At 46.3% G+C, this 25,670-nt stretch overlaps 1 protein-coding gene across 1 annotated transcript in view; it reads right to left on the bottom strand.

The window, feature by feature from the left end:
- LOC311228980 (FERM, ARHGEF and pleckstrin domain-containing protein 1-like) overlaps window positions 1–25,670 on the bottom strand; it is a 313,058-nt gene that overhangs the window by 65,915 nt on the left and 221,473 nt on the right. Inside the window, 2 exon segments of the mRNA XM_084314958.1 lie at window positions 4,783–4,864; window positions 9,828–9,961. Of these exon segments, the coding sequence (XP_084171084.1) occupies window positions 4,783–4,864; window positions 9,828–9,961 (216 nt within the window).

The raw sequence follows: 25,670 nt of genomic DNA, 5'->3' as shown, positions 1-25,670 counted from the left end.
TATTTTTTTTAAGATAATGATTGAAGGAGTGTGTCTTTAGTCGACGGTGAAAGATTGGACAGGTTTCGGCTGTCCTAACTGTGGTGGGCAGTTCATTCCACCAGTGTGGGGCAAGGACCGAGAATAGGCGGCTTCTATCTACTGCAGGGGTGGCCAACCCGCGGCTCGCGAGCCGCATGCGGCTCTTTGCCCGTCAATGTGCGGCTCTTCCATCCATAAAAAAAAATATTTTTTTTTTTTTTTTTTTACTTTTTTTTTTTTTACTTTTTTTTTTTTTATGTCACTCATTCCACAAGGACGTAGAATAAACATTTAATTTTTTTTTTAAATGGTCCATTTGCATGTTCTTGGTATCTGAATCTAGGGACATATATGGATCAGTGTCAGAAATAGTGTGTCTGTTACTAGGCTTGAGTAAATTGTAATGAACCAAAGGAGAATATCAATTCTATTTAAAAAAAAAATATATCTTTGACTGTAAATAACACCATGCTAAAATTGACCAGACCTGAAAAATCTAAGCAAATGAATAAAGGGAAGATGATTAAACAGAAGGTTTTGTAGATACAGTACTGAATTCTGCCATCTTTTTTATAATGTAAATTTCTCCACCATTCTTCATCATATTGCAACACCGTTTTTTGCAAGACGTTCACAGAAAGGTAGAGAAACTAACTGCGTTCTGTTTTATGGCAATAACGTTCAGGTTTGTGGGAGATAATCCCAAAAAATAAGAGAAATTAAAAAGTAAATCCAGAAGTCAGATGATTGACAGGGGCTGGTGTGAGCTGGGTAGGGTAGTTTTTCGAAATTTGAAAGCCCTGAGTCTCTTCCTTCAAAAGACTACACTCACTTTTGGCTGTGCCACTTCCTCCTGTCAATATGCGCCGGTTTCCGACTCAATGCCCTGAGATTTCTATAATCTTATATTTCACTAATAACAGTTAAAATAATTGGTAAACAAACATAATGCTGAAAATATACACTTTTACTGTATATCTCAGGCTTTAGAGGTTAACCCTGTGAGGCCCAAATTAAAAAGAAATTAGCAACTTCAGAGGCCAGAGGGTGGGACATATAAACACATTTACTATCAAATAGCATTGTGAGGCTGAACAACAGGACCAATTGACTATACATGTGCTTAAAGGGGAACTATCTTATAAATGGCTTTTTTCAGTGTTTACCATTGTTTCTTAGCTATGTGGACTTATATTAATAGGATATATGTCTCTAATTCTCATATTGGCGAATTCTTCCAATTCTCCTCTCACAATATTCACCCTCACTGAACTGAGTCATCTGAAAATGTGCATATCTGTGATGTCAGAGATTTCTCAGCTGCATAATAATGTGGCAGTTGATGTGGCAGTTGGCACCAGGCCACACAGTGGTTGGAGCCCAGCCTCAAAACGGCTTGAGGTAGAAAAATGCGGTTTTTAGTACTTGATTAGAAATACAAAACAATGCATTTAAAAAAAAAAAAACCTAGGTGTTCCATAGACTCACAGGAATTGTGTAAAAGTGCCCAAATAGTGAAAGAAATAGTAAAATAGTTCCCCTTTAACATTTTTTAAATAAACATTATTTTTTTAAATGGCTAAAAGTGATTTTGTAATTTTGCAACCGTGGGTCTCACAGGGTACTTTTAACCCTGTGAGGCCCAAATAAAAAAGACATTAGCAACTTCAGAGGCCAGAGGGTGAGACCTATAAACACATGAAGGGTGCCGTGACTGAAAAAAAAGGTTGAGAAACGCTGGTATATGGTGTGGCTCTTTGTGGTACCACAGTCATTTTTTTGTGGCTCTTAGTCTCTGACTGGTTGGCCACCCCTGATCTACTGTATCTATCTATCTGTTGCTTTTACTCAATGTATACCTACCTACTGCTTTCACTGCCTACCCATATACTCTGTATGATAGCATGTACACCAGTGCAGTATATACCGCACATTTACATTTATATCTTTATATTTACTGCATATATATATATGCTCAATGACTCCATGTAACAACCCATCATGCACTCATTGCACACACATCCACACACTCCTTTTTAAACAAACATTCACCTTAACACTCACTTTAGACACGTTAACACTACATTATATTTATCTATTATTAAAGAGATTTGCACTACATTCATACCTCATTTGAAATTGCACCTTACCTCAAAGTTTTGTACCTCATTTTCCGCATTGTACCTCACTGTTTACAAGTTTTTACTACTTTAGATTGTATATTGCACTGTATATTGTATATATGTATTATTGTATATTCCTCTTTACTTACTTTAAAAAATAAATATTTGAAAGACCCCCACCACCCCAACAACAGCCTGTTCAAGCTGCTGCGGTCAGGCAGACGCCTGCGCACACCAGCAACTAGGACAGAGAGACTTCGGCTCAGCTTCTTCCCCCAGGCCATCAGAGCCTTGAACTCTCCACACACAACACACACACTGTATACGCTCACACACTAACAGTCACTTTAGCACGCACACACACACACATGCTGCACACGCTCACACTCAATGGTCACTTTAGTTTACACAATGGAAAGGTCACTTAAAAAAAAAAAAAAAGAACAGGAGTGGTTCTTGTATAGTAAATAGATGGATATAGCAAGATAGCATAAGGATATATAGTATAACTGTATATTGTATAGTATAGTATTGTATAGTAGTGTACATAAGACCCAGTGCCTCATCCGTAGCTTAACACTGTATTGCACTATCGCAGGACCTTAGCATGTCTTTTACCATGCATTTTCAAAAACTTTTATGTACATTATACCTGTTATGTCTTATTACTCTTATTACTTGTATTATTGCACAATGGCTGCGGGCATTTCACTGTATGCCTTGTATGCCGTGACAAATAAAAAACTCTTGACTCTTGACTCTTTACTGTATGAAGCACACTCTCAGGGGCTCATACAGAACCAAGCATTTCACTGTAAAGTATTCTGTATTTTATTGTAATATTTAATAAACAAACTTGAACTTGATATATATCTGTCTGGACATACCTGCATATAACCCCTCTATATACTTACTTGTACACCTGCATATAACCCACAGCTCTGTAGGTTAGCATGTACAATAATGCTGTATATACCATATATATATATATTTATTCTCACACATATATCAGCTCTTTCCAATCTATCTACATCCTGTCTGTACTTACCTGCACATAGTCCTTTACTATATCTATATCTGTACACATCCTACTCTAACTAGTTACGCTGCTGGCCAGTATGACTTACTACCATAGTGTCTTTATACCTGTATCACTGTACATATTATAATACAACATCTGTACATACATCTGATTAGCACTATTACTCATTAGTACTCATTTATATATTTTGTACCCTGTTTAATCACCTGTACATTGTATATTGCTGTTGCACTTTACTGTACCATTTGCACTCTGGTTGCATGGCAAACCTATTTTTGTTGTACTGTCTTGTGCTGTATAATGAGCTGTATAATGACAATAACTTTTAATCTAATCTAATTCAATTTAATCTAATTAAGACTTGAATTGTAACTTTCTTAGCTGATTTCTTTTATTGTTTATTCTTATTTATTGTGTACATGTATGAAACTGCTGATAATCTGTGTCTTGTTTTGTGTTTATTAGTTTTCATGTATTATTAATTTTTTATTTGATCGACAATTATGTACATTATGTACATATTGTATGTTGTTTTATATTTTATTCATCCTGTTTAGATAGTTCAGTGTCCAATATGTTAAAAATAAAATGTTATGCTAAGTACCGTATGAAATATTGATCCACTGCATGCAACTTTAAAAGTCTTAATGGACTGAACTGAACTTCTAAGTGTGGTACTAAAGCACCTAAAATGCCTAATAAAGTATAATAAAATGCATAATAGAAGTAGTAGAGTATGGATGGAGTGTCTATTAGAACAGGTGTGGACGTCCCGTGGTGATGACCGGGAGGAGGATGCGATCCCCTCTCTACGCCGCCCCCATACCTCAAATGGATCCGTCATCAGCTCTATTTTCAATCTTTCAAAATGTTCTTATGTACCCCAGTTGCTATCGCGTGCACTTATCTGTGTTTCACTACACACATGAGTGCATGCCTACCAACTGTTTCGCCTGTTTTACTGCAACACTACTATCACCGACATCTAAGAAGGAAGATCCCCCCTTGAACGGTTTCTCTCCTCCACTCCTGCATTTTTTCCTATTGCTAGGTTTTAGTGAGTTTTTCCTTACCTTCGCGTGGGGTATGTCTGGGAGTGTTGCATTCATTTATTTTATTTATTTTAAAATGTTTGGACTTTATGGTGTTTTTGTTTTGTTCTTGACTTATTGTGATGTTTCTTCTTGACTTGTTTAACCCTTTCACTGCCGCACTACCAAACGGTTAACCCTTTCACTGCGACACGACAGCAGGTTAACCCTTTCACTACCACATGACAGCAGGTTAACCCTTTCACTACCACACTACAGAAGGTTAACCCTTTCACTGCCACACGACAGCAGGTTAACCCTTTCACAGCGACACGACAGCAGGTTAACCCTTTCACAGCGACACGACAGCAGGTTAATCCTTTCACTACCACACGACAGCAGGTTAACCCTTTCACTACCCCACTACAGAAGGTTAACCCTTTCACTACCAGTGTGGTAGTGTGGTAGTGAAAGGGTTAAAGAAGACGTGTCCGGCCCATGGGGACATTAACGTGTGTGTTGTCGTGGCCTTACAAATACATTTGATTTGATTTGTGTGTCTCACCTTCAGGCCTTGCAGGTTCTTCAACATGACGTCACCGATGCGCTGGTAGTCCCCTTTGATGTGAGCGTTGGAGCGTCCCTCCCTGAGAGGAGAGGAAAACATCGGCAGGTTTTAATCTCGAACACGACGTGAGGTACGGTGTACAGTGCTGCTGCTGCTGATGCTGGAGACTTCTGAAGAATACCAAAGCCCTTAATTATAATTATATCATTGATTATTCAGAAGGAGTCCCGGCGCTTTACGGTAGAGAAATTCCAATGGAGTTAAAAAAAATATATATATATATATATATATATATATTTTTTCAACGTCATAGCAGAGTGTCGCCACCAGGTGTCGCCCTGGAGTGTGATTTTCCAGCATGTGACTGGCTGCAGTGGAATGAATGAATGAATGAAAACTTTATTAACAGATTGCAGAATGGGTACAGTACAGTACAGCTCAATACATACAATTGTTAAGGGGATGCAGACCAGAGAAAGACTTTCGGGTTGGGTAGGAGGGGTGGGTGGGGGACACTGTACAACTGTACAAACAACACTGTACATTGGATTATTGACAAGACCATACTTGGTAATTTACTGTACATTGGAGGGGGTTGTGTTCGGACATTTACAGGGGCCAGTTTCGAGTTGCAGTCTCCCTTAGGTGTTTTTTGAGAGTGTTTTTGAAAGTGGGTAGTGATTCACATTCCTTTACAGCTTTGGGTAGGGCGTTCCACATTGATGTGGCATAATTGCGAAACGTGTTTAGTCCCTTGTTTGAGCCGAATCTGGGTTTAACATGATTTGTGGAGCTCCCTCTGGTGTTGTGATCGTGGTATTCACTGACCTTTGGGAAGTATTTAGTCATGTACATGGGTACCTTGGTCGTGTAGTGTATCTTGTAGACCAGGCCCATTGCAAGTTGCTGTACTCTGTCGTCTACTCTAAGCCATCCTAGGTTGTCAAAGTGGGCAGGGGTGAGGTGGGTTCTAGGAGTAAGGTCAAGCAGTAGTCTGACCAGTTTGTTTTGAGATGTTTGTAATTTTGTTTTTAGCGCCTTTGAGGTGCTTTGGTACCATGAGGTGCAAGCATAGTCGTAGTACCCTTGAATGAGTGCTCCTGCTAGAGTCTTCAGGGTATTCTTGTTTACCAGTGAGGAGATCCGGTACAAGAAACAAGTTCGTTGGTTGACTTTTTTTATTACATTGGATGCCATTTTGTCATGGAATGCTCTGGCGTTTCGTCCACAGTGTCAGTCAGCTGATAAATACCATACATAATATATCATAATAACATAACATATCACAGTTATCATAATATAACAGTATATTGTATAGAAATCAAATATTTGCAGCCATAAGGATAAAATAAGCGCCTGGTCTGATGTCTGAACACATAAAACAGTTAAGGATATAACAATAAATAAATAATAAGCCGAAGATAATATATGTAAAAATAAAAATCATGCTGATCGTCATCCTCGGTTAAAACATCTTTCTGATCCATGTCTCTGGAATGATATTTAATTATGCAAAGTAACTAAGGTGATAGCTAAATAATAATAATAATTAAATAATAATAATTAAATAATAATAATAATAATAATAATAAATGTAATTTCTATAGCGTCTTTCAGGAAACCCAAGGTCGCTTCACAATCAAGAGGGCTGGGGAAAAAGGGGCAATAGGGGGAAAAAGGGGGATGAGGGCAGGTAAGGGATAATGAACCTAATCTAATCTAAACTAACTAGTGGGGAAGAGCCTTGGTGAAGAGGTGTGTTTTAAGAGCAGTTTTGAAAGTGTCCAGGGTCGGGGTGTTGCGGATTTCAGGGGGGGGAGAGTTCCAGAGGGTAGGGGGACGCCACGCTGAGGAAAACAAGACAATAAACAAACATCTTCCGTTGACAGCGTGGGGAACAGGGTGAACAGGGCTAAGATAAAGCCTCTGGCGTCCTGTTTGAATATGGAAAGCAGCTGAGCAGAGACACGCCGCGCTCATTTGACTGAGGTCTCATCCACCAGAGCTGTCCGTCCCCCAAGTCTGTTTTTGGGATTCCAACATTTGCCAGGGTTTTTCCAAACGGACGTTCGAACCATCGTTTTTAATCATGCAAAAAACCTCCTCCTAATCTCACTAGACTGTGTTGTTGTGACCCGTGTTGTGGGTCAACACGGGTCAAGAGTTTTATTTTATTTTTTTTTGTCACGGCATACAATGAAATGCGGGACACAGGGACAGTAGTTGTGGGTCAACACGGGTCAACACAGGGACAGCAGTTGTGGGTCAACACGGGTCAACACAGGGACAGCAGTTGTGGGTCAACACGGGTCAACACAGGGACAGCAGTTGTGGGTCAACACGGGTCAACACAGGGACAGCAGTTGTGGGTCAACACGGGTCAACACAGGGACAGCAGTTGTGGGTCAACACGGGTCAACACAGGGACAGCAGTTGTGGGTCAACACGGGTCAACACGGGGACAGTAGTTGTGGGTCAACACGGGTCAACACAGGGACAGTAGGATTCATGACAGAATAATGGTGACTTCATAGTATCTGCAACCGATGGCCTTTGCATTCTGACGGTCTGCCAGGCATTATGCACCTCTGTGCACGCACACGTGTGTGTGTGTGTGTGTGTGTGTGTGTGTGTGTGTGTGTGTGTGTGTGTGTGTGTGTGTGTGCATGCACGTGAGAGAGAGAGAGACATACAGAGAGACAGACAGAGAGAGAGACACAGATAGAGAAAGAGACAGAAATAGAAAGAGAGAGACACACAGAGAGAGAAAGAGAGAGAGAGATAGAGAAAGAGAGAGAGAGAGAGACATAGACAGAGAGAGACAGATAGATAGACAGAGAGACAGAGAGAGAGACAGACAGACAGACAGACATGTCAATAAAGCCCATTTGAATTTAATTTAATTTAATTGAGAGAGAGATAGAGAGAGAGAGAGAGAGAGAGAGAGAGAGAGAGAGAGAGAGAGAGAGAGAGATAGATACAGCACCACATCATTAAGGGGATCAGACAGCAGAAACCCACAGGCAATAGAAAGGGTCGGTCTTGATGCGGCACGACTGTTGCCATGGAAGCCGTGCCCCCCCCCCCTCCCCAGGTAAGGGGGGGGGGGGGGGGGGGGGGGGGGGGGGGGTTTGCTCCCAAGACAAACTGCTCTCAGCCTGAATGTCAATAACGCTCATTAAACAAAGGCCAGGGCTCAAGATCAATTGGTCCAATTCCAAAACGACATGCCGTCTGCAGGGACTTTAGGGGGCTGCTCTGTAAGTGATACATTTGAAGACTGTCTGAGCTCAAATCAAATCAAATCAAATCAAATTGGGCGCTCAAGTAGCGCACCACGTACTGCGCTGCGTCGCAACGAGGCCGTCCCGGGTTCGACTCCCGGACACGGCGACCTTTGCCGAATGTCTTCCCCCGTCTATCTCCCGTTCTTCCTCTCTCTCTCTCTCTCTCTCTCTCTCTACCGGACTGCCCGGTAGTAAAAAAAAATCGACCAAAAACATAATCATAAAAAAATCAAATCAAATCAAATATATTTGTAAGGCCCGACAATGCACGTTAATGTCCGGACACGTCTTCTTTAAACAAGTCAAGAAGAAACATCACAATAAATCAAGAACAAAACAAAAAAACCTTTTGGGAACCGTTTTGAATTTCCTGTACAGAGACCCGTTTGTAAAATGATCTGATACTCCGTGACTCAGGGCTCGTTTAGATCTAATCATCTAACCGTGTGGGAAGGAAACACTTCCGCCTCTTTTGAATGGGGGGGGGGGGGGGTTAGGGGGGTAGTTGGGCTGAGAGCAGAATTCTGCGAGAAAGTAGAACTCTGGATGCGGTAGGACCAGGTAGGACCGGACGCTAGCTCTCCTCCCCGCGCTGTGGGACCAGGTAGAACCGGACGCAAGCCCTCCCCGCGCTGTAGGACCGGACGCAAGCTCTCCCCGCTCTGTAGGACCGGACGCAAGCTCTCCCCGCGTTGTGGCACCAGGTAGGACCGGACACAAGCTCTCCCCGAGCTGTAGGACCGGACGCAAGCTCTCCCCGCGTTGTGGCACCAGGTAGGACGGGACGCAAGCTCTCCCCGCGCGCTGTGGCGGTCAACCAATCACAGTGGAAGACGAGGGATGGGGGGCGGGGTTAAAAAGCTCACAGAAAGTTGTCCTGCAAACAATTTACAATTTAGCTGTTTAGCCAACACCTGTGAACAACATGTCACCAGGAGGGCCACATCTCTGGCAGCTAAGGGTCAGTCAAGTCATATCGAGCTTGAGTGTTACACTCGGAGTGCAGACTAGTATACAAACGGCCCATTCACACAAATGCACCCCCCACATGGTGGATGTCCCGCGTTGTCTGATTGGATCTGAGCGAGCCCTCAGGTCTGAGGGTAACCAAAGAACTCCATCTCCCAACCTTCCCGTCTGCTAAAAGAGCTGTCGTGAATGATGTGATATTCAGGTTTGACCACCTTCATGTCACTACATGTCTCAAGATTCAAGATTCAAGAGGTTTATTTGTCACATACATGCATAGGGCATACAGTGAAATGTGGGTGGTCATGCCCGCATCGATTGTTCAATACTACTAATAAAAAAATAGACGTAAAAAAAACAGGTAATAAGAAGACATGAGATGTGCATGATAAAAATAGACATGCTAAATTCCTGAGAAGGCACTGGGTCCTATGTACACTACTATACAATATACAGTTTTAACTCCGTCATTATTCTATACTTACTATATCTAAACTATACTATACAAGAACCACATTAAAGTGACTTTTATGTTCCTCATTCCTTTAAAGTGACTTTTGGTTTAAAGAGATTGCAGCATGTGTGTGTGTGTGTGTGTGTGTGTGTGTGTGTGTGTGTGTGTGTGTGTGTGTGTGTGTGTGTGCTCATGTGTACTTGTGTGTGGAGAGTTCAGTGTTCATGTGACAAATAAACCTCTTGAATCTTGAAATCTAACCCCACGGCTGGAGGTGGGAACCCCTGAACGCCGACCCTCTGAACCCTGACCCCTGAACCCTGAGGTCTCACCAGAGAGCGAGCCGCTGCTCCACCTCCCGCAGGAAGCTGCTGTGGAACTGATAGAGTGGCTCGAAGTTGGAGAAGATGGCGTCCTTCAGGGCGTCGGGGGTCACTTCCTCCTTCACCACCGCCTTCTGGAAGGACTGAGGACACACAGAGATACACACACACACACACAGATACACACACACACACAGACACAGACACACACACACAGATACACACACACACACACACACAGACACACACACACACACACACACAAACACACACACACACACACACACACACACACACAGAGACACACACATTAAAATCTCCAAGTCTCTCCAAGAGGCGTAACTACTACTGTTATCACTATTATCATTACTACTAGGGATGTCCCGATCCGATCACGTGATCGGAATCGGCGTCGATCACGTGCTTTTCAGAGTATCGGGGATCGGGAAAAAATAATAATAAAAATCGGCAGTCAAAAAAAGAAAAATTTTATTCAACAAACATGACCATGTCCACGTCTTAAACTCATACGGAGGCCTTAGTTTTGGTTTTAAATTACATATAATATATCATCATTAATGTATTTATTGTCACACAGAGCAGAATAATTATCCACAACAAACACATTCCCCTTTAATTTTCACCGTTGCAACAAACATTCCCTTTAATTTAGACGCTACACGCTACACGCGACCACATCACGTCGCTCCCGAAACACGGTTAATATCCACTGACTTGAGCAGCTAGACTTAATGTCAGAGGTTTGGAACTAAGCATTTTAAAATAGAAAGTCAAGCCAGTTGCAATGTTTGCAAGGAGGAGATTCCGCGTGGAGGAAAAACTCATGAAGCAGCAGGCTGGAGGCGAAGTTTTCAGACTAACTTTTCAACTGGAGGATAACGTTACGTGACTGAGGATTATCGTCGGCGTTTCAGACCAGAATGGACCATTACGTAAGTCGAACACTGAATGTATACTAATGTGCAAACATATATTGAAACTTTTAATATTTCTCATATGAAGCAGAAGCACATTTCTCAGGGTGAATGTAATAACAAAAGCCTCCGCTCTCGCGCCCCGGACTATTATAGGCAACAGATGGGCTTGTCTCGCTCTGCCAGTTTCTGACAAAAATGCGTCAAAATTGATTACTAATGTGAAAGATCGGATCGGAAACGATCGGATCGATAGATATTTAAAATCACATGATCGGGATCGGATCGGAAGCAAAAAAACGCGATCGGGACATCCCTAATTACTACTAGCCTACCTGTACCCCCCCCCTACCGGTACCCCCCCCCCCCCCCCCCCCCACGCTGCTATGACACTGGCACTTCCCCAAGGGGATCAATAAAGGAACACTTGAATAAAGAAAATAGATCACCATGATGAGTATTGTGATTAATATCTTTGTGACTCCATATTGATTATCAAAAAAAACACTATTGATTTTCAATGAATAGACTATAGATGGTTACAGTGAGTGGTAGTAGTTAATTGTGTTGCATTAAAACCTTTGACTGCTACAGTCGGTCGCAGCTGTAATTGTTATCGTTCATCAACCGTCGATGCAACAGCTTTTATCCAAAGTGTTGTGAAGGGCCAGATTAAAGCTGAGAATCTACGTTTTATTGTTTTATATACCTTGTATATTATTTATATATATAAGCTATATCCCTTTAAGCCTGCGTTTGAATCCTAGTAATATTCACTTTCCTCATTGGATAATGCCCTTGACGTTCTCGGCGCCAGGCAACGCGCCCCTGAAGTCAGGTTCAAAGGCGAGTCTGGGCATGTTGGAACATGCCTGGTGCCGGCGCATTGATTCGAGACGAGAGCTGAGGCTTGGCACTAGAAAGCCACTTAAGTATATATATCGTGGAAGGCGCAGCAGCAGTAGTGTGATTCTAATGTAGTGTGAAGCAGTTCGTCTGAACAGAGTGTTGTGAACCTAACGTGCGAAGTGAATAGTAAAAGTGTCAGAGTTAATGCAGTAACGTCAAGTTCGACTTAGCTTAATGTGAAGCAAAGAGTCGTCATTTAGTGTGAATCGTGTTATAGCAGTTCGTTCGGTGTGCAGCATTACCAAGCAGTTCGTTCGTTTAGTAACTAGGTAAAACCTTAGCAAGTGTGCGTGGACTTAGTAATTAGTGCCAGTACACGAGGAGGGCCTAGTCGTGGAACTACTGGACATGTGCATATTGGAACCTACGGCGGCGATTGCAGAACCAGTATTGGTTGGATTATAGTGATTGTGGAACGTACTACCGTGGAGAAGAGCCTTGTTAATACCCACTGTCGTTTGGATTTAACCACCTTGAAGATCTTACCTCGGGCTAGCTTCGAGGACCGAAGCTAGCTGGCTATCGTCATTGCTATCGAGCAATTGGATTACAGCTATTGCTTTGCTGCTGAGCATTTGGATTATAAGGACTGGATTCCGTACGAGAACCCCCTTTCTTCAAGTGAACAGACTGAGTATCCGAACATTCTTCCTTCCTCCAGAGCTTACATCTCTGGGAGGATACCCCCTGTCTCCAGCGGTACCATCGTTTGCCCACTATAGTGCCATCCTACGGCAGGCGGCGTTTAGTCTAGTATCCCAGCTTAGGAATTATTCATTCCAACTGACTTTGCTATTCACTGACTTTATTCATATTCTTCGCCATACAAGCGCGACCCTTAATTCCCATTCTGTACAATTACTGCATAATAATAAATACTATAAATGATATTTCTTTGTCACCGTGCCGTCTTATTCTGAGTGTCTGCCATATTATAACTGTACTTTCTGGCAAGTAATAATAATAATAATTAGCAGTGGTTTAATCTATCACAATCTTTAATACAGTCAGGGTTTTGTAACCCCTCAGTTACAATTGGTCCTTCGAGCCGGAGGGTATCAGTAATCTTAATATCATATTAATAGTGATATGGCCAGCGGCGGACACTCTCCAAACGGCTCTCCCAAACTAGAGCGCCCTAGGCGCCAACGTCAGCCCCCTCCACACTTGGACGACTACGCTGTCGTTCTACCTCCTAGCTTATCTAAAAAGACGTTAAGCACGGATAAAACTAATAGCTTAAGCATGCCCAACCTGATCGACTTGTCGGCCCCACAAGTAGAGACCCAAGCGGGTCTAAGCGAAACCGACTTAGCTCACGGGGGGGGACAAGCGGGACATGACTTGACTATGCCCAACGACCACAGCGCCACCGAGATGGACCTCGGAGCGCCGGGGGATAAAGACAGCGCCACCGGGATAGACCCCGGAGCGCCAAAGGATAAAGAGTACCGCGTCTCAGAGATGGACCTCGGGGCGCGGGAGAAAATAAGAAGCAGCGCTCCAGAGATGGACCTCGGAGCGCGTAAAGAGAACAGGTCACCACCAAGTCCTGTCAACGCCAGATCACCCTCATCAGCGTCATCCCCCAGCGAGGCTGACCAGAGACTAGCGCAAGCCCTGATTGCCACGCTGACAGCTTCAACCGAAAGAGACCGCCTCCAGGGTGAGCGTGAACGTCTCCAGGCGCAACAAGAGAGTGAGCGTAACCGCCTACAGAGTGAGCGTGAACATTCGGCAGTGGAAAGAGAACGTCTTCAAGCGCAACAACAGAACGAGCGCGAACACATCCGACTGGAAGAGAGGCGCCTCCAGGTCGAAGAAAACATTCAGCGAGACCGCACCAACGCGCAACGCGATGCACAGCGCGACGCCGCCAATGCACAGCGCGAATCGGAGCGAGACCGTCTGCAGGCGCAGATGATGGAGCAATTGCTCCAGAGGGCGACCCCCCACTCCTCCACCCGGAGCTCCCGGAGATCATCACGACACGGGTCGAGGGCACCTTCCCCTCCCCGACAAATCTACACGGGAGCCAGCCAACAGGGAGAACCTGCTTACGTCGCTGAGCCCCCTCCCCGACCAGTCTATACGGGACCCAGCCAACAGGAAGAACCTGCTTACGTCGCCGAGCCCCCTCCCTGACCAGTCTATACGGGACCCAGCCAACGGGAAGATCCCGCCTACGTCGCCGAGAAACTAACTAAGAGACTTCAAGACCTAGCGGAGGATGAGGGAGGACATCAAGCCCACACGCACGAACCCATCTCGGACCAGGAGGAACAGTACAGCCCCGACCTCAGCCCCGAGACGCTGCGTTACGAACCCCCGACCCAAGCCAGGGGTGAGTTTAACCAACAGTCAGCACCGAGGAGCAGTACCTGGGGTCCCGGCCTCTGGTTCCCACCCAGCACTAACCCACGACCCCACGTACGGGGAGACTCGCCAAGGAGGCCTCTCCCCCTACGCGCATCGGTGTCCCAGCCATCCATGGCATCTTACATTGGGACACCCACATTCCCAGACTTTACGCGTGAGGACAGAGCACAGTATACTGAACTACGCATGTGTTTAGAGACTATCATGTCCGAGGTACATGACGAGTCCTATAAATATGCCATCCTCCTCAGGCACCTTAAAGTACCCAGAGCGCATAACATAGCGCTGGCATATGCTAACTCAAGAACCCCCTATTCTGATGCCCTGGTGGCCCTCGACGCGCGCTATGGACGTGTATGGGACTACGTAATTCAAGAAATACGGGAGATCGACCGCCTCCCCCCAGCTAAAGACAATAGAGCCCTAGATGACCTATCTATACAAGTGCAATCCCTGGTAGGGATGCTCGGGTCACAAGGAGAGAAGGGGATACATGAACTATATGCCAATTCCAACGTGGAGCGGATACTGGAGAAGCTCCCCCCAGCCCGTCAAGAGCGTTTTCGGCGGCAGAGAGACCACCGTGACCCCCACGGCCCAGAACCATCCCTCCTAGACCTTGCTGACTTCCTAGCCAGGGAGGTCAGCAGTCTACGAATAGACACATTCGCGTGGGGTGGCTCTAACCCTAAAGATGGACCGAGAAGGTTCAGCGACAACCGCCGGCCCGTCACCGTGATGCACCAGGCCGAGGCTGTGTCACGGCAGACGAGCCACAACCCCCACGCCAAGGAGAAGTGGAAGGCTGTCTGTCAGTACTGTGACAGTGAACACCAGCGGTCACAGTGCGACGCCTTCAAAGACCTAACTACAGCCGAAATAGGTCAGTGGCTTAAGGATAAACGCCGCTGCGCACGCGGCCACATGGCAGCCGAGTGCCGCCTCAAGAAAAGGTGCGGCAAGTGTGACGGCGCCCACCTAGAAGTCCTGCATGAGAGCAACAAACGGCCACCAGGAAACCAAAGTAGGCCCATCACGGTGATGTACCAGGCCGAGGCGGTATCATCACAGACGAGTCACAACTCCCCCGCCACAGAGGAAGGGAATATTTACCCACCACTACAGAAGATCCATTGGCCCCCCCCCTGGTGTACTTACTGCCGCAGCGGACACTCCAAGTTACGGTGCGACGCATACCAGAAACTGACCCCCGCCGAAATGGATCAGTGGAGTAAGACGAACACACAGGACCACGCTTACTGCGATACACTGCGTGAGGCCCACAAGAGAAGACTAGCCCTACCAGGCAACTCACCAACAGGAGTGCTCCACATCGACCCCACATATAATGGGAGCCCCCGAGTGCTCATCAAGGTGGTCAGAGTGCTCCTGAGCTACGAGGACAAGGTCCTGGACACTTACGCCGTCCTCGACGACGGGTCAGAAAAGACTCTCCTCCTCGCTTCCGCCGCAACCCAGTTGGGCCTGCGGGGTACCGAAGAAACAATGACAATCCGTACTATTCAGCGAGACCTAAAGACCATAAAGGGCGAAAACGTCTCATTCACAATAGCAGCGGTCGAGCAGCCCGAGAAGCGGTACAGCATCACTAATGCATTTACAAGCCATGACATAGGTCTGTCAAGCTACGACTACCCCATCCCACAGCTGATGGAGAAGTACGCGCACCTACGCAGACTGCCTATACCGCTCATCGACGGCGCCACACCGACCCTGCTCATAGGCTCCGACCACGCGGACCTCATTGTCCCAATCAAGGCGGCCCACATCGGACCCAAAGGATGCCCAGCCGCGGTTAAGACCCGACTGGGGTGGACGCTCCAGGGCCCCCTCTACGGACCTGCCAGCCAACCAACGTCCACACGCTGCCTTTACACAAAGGTGAGCGACACAGGCCACTCTCTCGTACAGCCCGTTGAGAGGCTATGGACATTAGACGCGATGCCTGTGAGAGAACCGTGGGCTCAAGAAGAGGGAGTTCCGAACTCCACCCCCCTCAGCTACGCTCCAAGCGACGTAGCTGACCTCGAACCCAGCACCCCAAACTACCTCTTGATGGGGCGGCCGGACCCGGCCCCTCCTCAGACGGTGTACAGACAGGACGACAGGAACGGACGGAGGATGTGGAGACACAACCAAGCACAGATCGACCAGTCTTGGGCCCGCTTCCTCCTAAGCTACCTACCATCCCTTCCAGCCCGTCAGAAGTGGGTAAAGGACAGGGACAACCTGAAGGTGGACACAGTCGTCATGATAATAGACCAGTCACTACCCCGAGCTACGTGGCCGGCCCGCCGCGTGAGCAGAGTGATTACTGGTGCCGATGGGAAGGTCAGAGCGGCAGAAGTCATAGTCCAAGGGCGGACTTACACCCGACCTGTGGCGAAGCTGATAGAGTTGCCGGAGATCCCTGACTCCCCTGATGACGACCATGACCCACTGACTTTGTAGATTGACCCACTCCTCACAACAAGTATGGAGCAATTAATCTGTCTCCCTTAACTAATTAGGTGCGGACTAATTAGGAGGCGGCTGTTGTGAAGGGCCAGATTAAAGCTGAGAATCTACGTTTTATTGTTTTATATACCTTGTATATTATTTATATATATAAGCTATATCCCTTTAAGCCTGCGTTTGAATCCTAGTAATATTCACTTTCCTCATTGGATAATGCCCTTGACGTTCTCTGCGCCAGGCAACGCGCCCCTGAAGTCAGGTTCAAAGGCGAGTCTGGGCATGTTGGAACATGCCTGGTGCCGGCGCATTGATTCGAGACGAGAGCTGAGGCTTGGCACTAGAAAGCCACTTAAGTATATATATCGTGGAAGGCGCAGCAGCAGTAGTGTGATTCTAATGTAGTGTGAAGCAGTTCATCTGAACAGAGTGTTGTGAACCTAACGTGCGAAGTGAATAGTAAAAGTGTCAGAGTTAATGCAGTAACGTCAAGTTCGACTTAGCTTAATGTGAAGCAAAGAGTCGTCATTTAGTGTGAATCGTGTTATAGCAGTTCGTTCGGTGTGCAGCATTACCAAGCAGTTCGTTCGTTTAGTAACTAGGTAAAACCTTAGCAAGTGTGCGTGGACTTAGTAATTAGTGCCAGTACACGAGGAGGGCCTAGTCGTGGAACTACTGGACATGTGCATATTGGAACCTACGGCGGCGATTGCAGAACCAGTGATTCTGATTCAGTGATTGTGGAACGTACTACCGTGGAGAAGAGCCTCGTTAATACCCACTGTCGTTTGGATTTAACCACCTTGAAGATCTTACCTCGGGCTAGCTTCGAGGACCGAAGCTAGCTGGCTATCGTCATTGCTATCGAGCAATTGGATTACAGCTATTGCTTTGCTGCTGAGCATTTGGATTATAAGGACTGGATTCCGTACGAGAACCCCCTTTCTTCAAGTGAACAGACTGAGTATCCGAACATTCTTCCTTCCTCCAGAGCTTACATCTCTGGGAGGATACCCCCTGTCTCCAGCGGTACCATCGCTTGCCCACTATAGTGCCATCCTACGCCAGGCGGCGTTTAGTCTAGTATCCCAGCTTAGGAATTATTCATTCCAACTGACTTTGCTATTCACTGACTTTATTCATATTCTTCGCCATACAAGCGCGACCCTTAATTCCCATTCTGTACAATTACTGCATAATAATAAATACTATAAATGATATTTCTTTGTCACCGTGCCGTCTTATTCTGAGTGTCTGCCATATTATAACCGTACTTTCTGGCAAGTAATAATAATAATAATTAGCAGTGGTTTAATCTATCACAATCTTTAATACAGTCAGGGTTTTATAACCCCTCAGTTACACAAAGCGCTTTACAACTTATGCCTCACATTCCACCCGTTCACACACCGACGGCGGAGGTGTCATGCGAGGTGCCGACCTGCTCACCGGGAGCAGTTAGGGGGTTAAGTGTCTTGCTCAAGGACACATCGACACGCTGCCGGGAGGAGCCGGAATCGAACCGGGAACCTTCTGATTACCAGACGACCGCTCTACCACCTGAGACGCTACAATTACAGGATCGCACAATTGCATTTGCATTGCATCCTGACTCGTCACGTTATACGTATCATACCGCCAGACCAGTACAGATCAGTACACAGACCAGTACACAGCCCTCAGACCAGTACACAGACCAGTACACAGCCCAGTACACAGCCCTCAGACCAGTACACAGACCAGTACACAGACCAGTACACAGCCCAGTACACAGACCAGTACACAGCCCTCAGATCAGTACACAGACCAGTACACAGCCCTCAGACCAGTACACAGACCAGTACACAGCCCAGTACACAGCCCTCAGACCAGTACACAGCCCTCAGATCAGTACACAGACCAGTACACAGCCCAGTACACAGCTCTCAGACCAGTACACAGACCAGTACACAGACCAGTACACAGACCAGTACACAGCCCTCAGACCAGTACACAGATCAGTACACAGCCCAGTACACAGCCCTCAGACCAGTACACAGCCCTCAGATCAGTACACAGACCAGTACACAGCCCAGTACACAGCCATCAGACCAGTACACAGACCAGTACACAGCCCAGTACACAGACCAGTACACAGCCCTCAGACCAGTACACAGACCAGTACACAGACCAGTACACAGACCAGACCAGTACACAGCCCTCAGACCAGTACACAGACCAGTACACAGACCAGTACACAGCCCTCAGACCAGTACACAGACCAGTACACAGACCAGTACACAGCCCTCAGACCAGTACACAGCCCTCAGACCAGTACACAGACCAGTACACAGCCCTCAGACCAGTACACAGACCAGTACACAGTCCTTAGACCAGTACACAGACCAGTACACAGCCCTTAGACCAGTACACAGACCAGTACACAGACCAGTACACAGCCCTCAGACCAGTACACAGACCAGTACACAGACCAGTACACAGCCCTTAGACCAGTACACAGACCAGTACACAGACCAGTACACAGACCAGTACACAGACCAGTACACAGCCCTCAGACCAGTACACAGACCAGTACACAGACCAGTACACAGCCCTCAGACCAGTACACAGACCAGTACACAGACCAGTACACAGCCCTCAGACCAGTACACAGACCAGTACACCGACCAGACCAGTACACAGACCAGTACACAGACCAGTACACAGACCAGTACACAGACCAGTACACAGACCAGTACACAGACCAGACCAGTACACAGCTCTCAGACCAGTACACAGACCAGTACACAGACCAGTACACAGCCCAGTACACAGCCCTTAGACCAGTACACAGACCAGTACACAGACCAGTACACAGACCAGTACACAGCCCTCAGACCAGTACACAGACCAGTACACAGACCAGTACACAGACCAGTACACAGACCAGACCAGTACACAGACCAGTACACAGCCCTCAGACCAGTACACAGACCAGTACACAGACCAGTACACAGACCAGTACACAGACCAGTACACAGACCAGTACTCACATGTCCTCTAACGACCCGTCAGAACCTCCCGGTGTCTCTGTTGGGCTACGATTCATACGTTCATGTGTGATCTGACTCATAACCTTTGTTGAATGCCCCCCCCCTCTAGAGCAGTGGTTCCCAAAGTCGGGGTCGCGACCCAAAGGTGGGCCGCGAGCAGCCACGGGTGGGCCGCGAGATGATTTAAAAAATAATAAATTTTTTTTTTTTCTTTTTTTTTTTAATTTACATTTTTTTTGTCAGGCCACTGAACTTAGAAGCAGGCCAGGACAGTGTTTCTAGTTGTATTCTAAAATTCTATTCTATTGTATTCTAAAATGTGACTATATGGTTTTATATTAACTTAATAAATAAACAAAAACGAAAAATCTACTTATTTCAACGAACATTTCAAACTAAATAACCACTGTCGTTTGGATTTAACCACCTTGAAGATCTTACCTCGGGCTAGCTTCGAGGACCGAAGCTAGCTGGCTATCGTCATTGCTATCGAGCAATTGGATTACAGCTATTGCTTTGCTGCTGAGCATTTGGATTATAAGGACTGGATTCCGTACGAGAACCCCCTTTCTTCAAGTGAACAGACTGAGTATCCGAACATTCTTCCTTCCTCCAGAGCTTACATCTCTGGGAGGATACCCCCTGTCTCCAGCGGTACCATCGTTTGCCCACTATAGTGCCATCCTACGCCAGGCGGCGTTTAGTCTAGTATCCCAGCTTAGGAATTATTCATTCCAACTGACTTTGCTATTCACTGACTTTATTCATATTCTTCGCCATACAAGCGCGACCCTTAATTCCCATTCTGTACAATTACTGCATAATAATAAATGCTATAAATGATATTTCTTTGTCACCGTGCCGTCTTATTCTGAGTGTCTGCCATATTATAACCGTACTTTCTGGCAAGTAATAATAATAATAATTAGCAGTGGTTTAATCTATCACAATCTTTAATACAGTCAGGGTTTTATAACCCCTCAGTTACACAAAGCGCTTTACAACTTATGCCTCACATTCCACCCGTTCACACACCGACGGCGGAGGTGTCATGCGAGGTGCCGACCTGCTCACCGGGAGCAGTTAGGGGGTTAAGTGTCTTGCTCAAGGACACATCGACACGCTGCCGGGAGGAGCCGGAATCGAACCGGGAACCTTCTGATTACCAGACGACCGCTCTACCACCTGAGACGCTACAATTACAGGATCGCACAATTGCATTTGCATTGCATCCTGACTCGTCACGTTATACGTATCATACCGCCAGACCAGTACAGATCAGTACACAGACCAGTACACAGCCCTCAGACCAGTACACAGACCAGTACACAGCCCAGTACACAGCCCTCAGACCAGTACACAGACCAGTACACAGACCAGTACACAGCCCAGTACACAGACCAGTACACAGCCCTCAGATCAGTACACAGACCAGTACACAGCCCTCAGACCAGTACACAGACCAGTACACAGACCAGTACACAGCCCTCAGACCAGTACACAGCCCTCAGATCAGTACACAGACCAGTACACAGCCCAGTACACAGCTCTCAGACCAGTACACAGACCAGTACACAGACCAGTACACAGACCAGTACACAGCCCTCAGACCAGTACACAGACCAGTACACAGCCCAGTACACAGCCCTCAGACCAGTACACAGCCCTCAGACCAGTACACAGACCAGTACACAGCCCAGTACACAGCCCTCAGACCAGTACACAGCCCTCAGATCAGTACACAGACCAGTACACAGCCCAGTACACAGCTCTCAGACTAGTACTCAGACCAGTACACAGACCAGTACACAGCCCAGTACACAGCCCTCAGACCAGTACACAGCCCTCAGATCAGTACACAGACCAGTACACAGCCCAGTACACAGCTCTCAGACCAGTACACAGACCAGTACACAGACCAGTACACAGACCAGACCAGTACACAGCCCTCAGACCAGTACACAGACCAGTACACAGACCAGTACACAGCCCTCAGACCAGTACACAGACCAGTACACAGACCAGTACACAGCCCTCAGACCAGTACACAGCCCTCAGACCAGTACACAGACCAGTACACAGCCCTCAGACCAGTACACAGACCAGTACACAGTCCTTAGACCAGTACACAGACCAGTACACAGCCCTTAGACCAGTACACAGACCAGTACACAGCCCAGTACACAGCTCTCAGACCAGTACACAGACCAGTACACAGACCAGTACACAGACCAGTACACAGCCCTCAGACCAGTACACAGACCAGTACACAGCCCAGTACACAGCCCTCAGACCAGTACACAGCCCTCAGACCAGTACACAGACCAGTACACAGCCCAGTACACAGCCCTCAGACCAGTACACAGCCCTCAGATCAGTACACAGACCAGTACACAGCCCAGTACACAGCTCTCAGACTAGTACTCAGACCAGTACACAGACCAGTACACAGCCCAGTACACAGCCCTCAGACCAGTACACAGCCCTCAGATCAGTACACAGACCAGTACACAGCCCAGTACACAGCTCTCAGACCAGTACACAGACCAGTACACAGACCAGTACACAGACCAGACCAGTACACAGCCCTCAGACCAGTACACAGACCAGTACACAGACCAGTACACAGCCCTCAGACCAGTACACAGACCAGTACACAGACCAGTACACAGCCCTCAGACCAGTACACAGCCCTCAGACCAGTACACAGACCAGTACACAGCCCTCAGACCAGTACACAGACCAGTACACAGTCCTTAGACCAGTACACAGACCAGTACACAGCCCTTAGACCAGTACACAGACCAGTACACAGACCAGTACACAGCCCTCAGACCAGTACACAGACCAGTACACAGACCAGTACACAGCCCTTAGACCAGTACACAGACCAGTACACAGCCCTTAGACCAGTACACAGACCAGTACACAGACCAGTACACAGACCAGTACACAGCCCTCAGACCAGTACACAGACCAGTACACAGACCAGTACACAGCCCTCAGACCAGTACACAGACCAGTACACAGACCAGTACACAGACCAGTACACAGACCAGTACACAGACCAGTACACAGCCCTCAGACCAGTACACAGACCAGTACACCGACCAGACCAGTACACAGACCAGTACACAGACCAGTACACAGACCAGTACACAGACCAGTACACAGACCAGTACACAGACCAGACCAGTACACAGCTCTCAGACCAGTACACAGACCAGTACACAGACCAGTACACAGCCCAGTACACAGCCCTTAGACCAGTACACAGACCAGTACACAGACCAGTACACAGCCCTCAGACCAGTACACAGACCAGTACACAGACCAGTACACAGACCAGTACACAGACCAGTACACAGACCAGACCAGTACACAGACCAGTACACAGCCCTCAGACCAGTACACAGACCAGTACACAGACCAGTACACAGCCCAGTACACAGCCCTTAGACCAGTACACAGACCAGTACACAGACCAGTACACAGCCCTCAGACCAGTACACAGACCAGTACACAGACCAGTACACAGACCAGTACACAGACCAGTACACAGACCAGTACACAGACCAGTACACAGACCAGTACACAGACCAGTACACAGACCAGTACTCACATGTCCTCTAACGACCCGTCAGAACCTCCCGGTGTCTCTGTTGGGCTACGATTCATACGTTCATGTGTGATCTGACTCATAACCTTTGTTGAATGCCCCCCCCCCCCCCCCCCCCCCCCTCTAGAGCAGTGGTTCCCAAAGTCGGGGTCGCGAGCAGCCACGGGTGGGCCGCGAGATGATTTAAAAAATAATAAAAAAATAATTTTTTTTTCTTTTTTTTTTTAATTTACATTTTTTTTGTCAGGCCACTGAACTTAGAAGCAGGCCAGGACAGTGTTTCTAGTTGTATTCTAAAATTCTATTCTATTGTATTCTAAAATGTGACTATATGGTTTTATATTAACTTAATAAATAAACAAAAACGAAAAATCTACTTATTTCAACGAACATTTCAAACTAAATAACAGATTATGCACATAAAATGCTGAAAACAACCGAAGCAACAATAGTATTTTAATGAGGCTATTATTATTATCATTATTATTTTGCAACAAGTTAGCCCTCTCATAAATAGCACATATAAATGAATAACTAACTTGAACTAACTTAATAGGATTGAAGTGATATTTGGCTTAAAAAATGGGTCGCCTGGCAAAAAAAAAAAAAAAAAAGGCCAGACGATGTGCATTGGGCCGCGGCTCTCTGACGCCTTATTTTCTGGGCCCCGGCCTGAAAAGTTTGGGAACCCCTGCTCTAGAGGACGGTAGAAGATTAGCGGGGTCACAGTGTATTACAAGGCCTAAGCAGCTTGACCTCTCTCTCTATTTATTTCTCTCTTTCTTTCTTTCTCTCTCGCTCTTTGTTTATTTATTTATTTCTCTCTCTCTCTCTCTCTCTGTCCCCCCCCCCCTCTCTCTCTCTATTTATTTCTGTCTTTCTTTCTCTCTCGCTCTTTGTTTATTTATTTCTCTCTCTCTCTGTCTCCCCCCTCTCTCTCTCTCTATTTATTTCTCTCTTTCTTTCTCTCTCTCTCGCTCTTTGTTTATTGATCTCTCTCCCCCCCTCTCTCTATAATCCCCCCCCCTCTCTCTCTCTCTCTCTCTCTCTCTCTCTCTCCCCCCTCTCTCCCCCCCCCTCTGTCTCTGTCTCTCTCCCCCCCTCTGTCGCTCTCTCTCCCCCCCTCTCTCTCGCTCTCTCTCTCCCCCCCTCTCCCTCTCTCTCCCCCCCTCTCCCTCTCTCGCCCCCCCCTCTCCCTCTCTCCCCCCCTCTCCCCCTCTCTCTCCCCCCCTCTCACTCTCTCTCTCCCCCCCTCTCCCTCTCTCTCTCTCTCCCCCCCCTCTCTCTCTCTTTCGGCCTGATTTAAGGATTTGGAGACAGAGGAGACAGAGGGTTTGAGCAGGAGACACTAATGCTGGATGAGCTACAGGGGTTTGGGAAGGAGACAAGAGGGCAACAAATGTTCTTCAGATGACTTCACCCTCCGACAGCATCACCAGGCAGAGGGAGGGAGGGAGAGGAGGAGGGAGAGAGAGGGAGAGAGAGAGAGGGGGAGGGATTTGATTTGATTTTTATTTGTCTCGAACATAGAAACATAAAACAAGTTTAAAAAACAAAAAGGTAAATAGTCAAAGACTATTTCCATACAATAAGTGTTCGTGGAGGAACAGGGGGAAGTAAAACAACTTATCAAGCCCTGCCCCTTCCTTACAATATTTGACATTATAATTTAATAAAAATAAAAATAATATAACAAATAATAAAAAATTAAATAAAAGTACAGTTTTTTATATATCCAAATGAGAAAAAAATAATAGGGTCACATTACTGCTCAAGCTCCTCTCTCTTATATGTGTCCATAAGTGCTTGTTTATAGCTACCTTTAAATGTATTGATATTTTTGCTTAATTTTATATTCGCATCCAGACCATTCCAGAGTGATACCCCACAAACTTTACGTACCGTAGGTTGCTTTAAAGCTAATGTCCCTCTAAAATTATAAACACTCTCTCTAGCCGTGAAATTTTTTTGAATGTTGCTTGGTAATTTGTTTTTTATTGCCAGAAACATAATTAGTGCAGATTTGAATTTGATTAAGTCTAAGTTAATTAAGTTAATTTTAATGTTTGACTGCTTACAAACAGACTATTTGTGTGATCTAAATATCTACCATGATGTACTATCCGTATGGCTCTTTTTTGCAGTGTGCATATCTTTTGTAAGTTGCTTTTATAAGTATTTCCCCAGATTTCAACACAATATGATAGATATGGTACAATGAGTGTGCAATATAATGTATATAGAGTTTTCTGATTCAGGATATATCTAGTCTTGCCCAGTATACCAATACTTCTCGCTAACTTTGAACACAAATATTTTATATGGTGTTTCCAGCAGAGTTTGTGGTCTATTAAGACCCCTAGAAACGTGTTTGTATATACTCTCTCAATTTTTACATTATCAATTTAGAGAGTATATAGGAGAGAGAGAGGACAGGAGGAGAGAGACAGGGAGAGAGGGGGGGGGGAGGGAGGGAGGGAGAGAGGACAGGAGGAGAGAGACA

The sequence above is a fragment of the Notolepis coatsorum genome, assembly GCF_963971535.1.
Source record: "Notolepis coatsorum genome assembly, chromosome: 5".
Classification (NCBI taxonomy): domain Eukaryota; kingdom Metazoa; phylum Chordata; class Actinopteri; order Aulopiformes; family Paralepididae; genus Notolepis; species Notolepis coatsorum.
The sequence above is the reverse complement of the archived record's forward strand: the minus strand, read 5'-3'. Positions and strand labels throughout refer to the sequence as shown.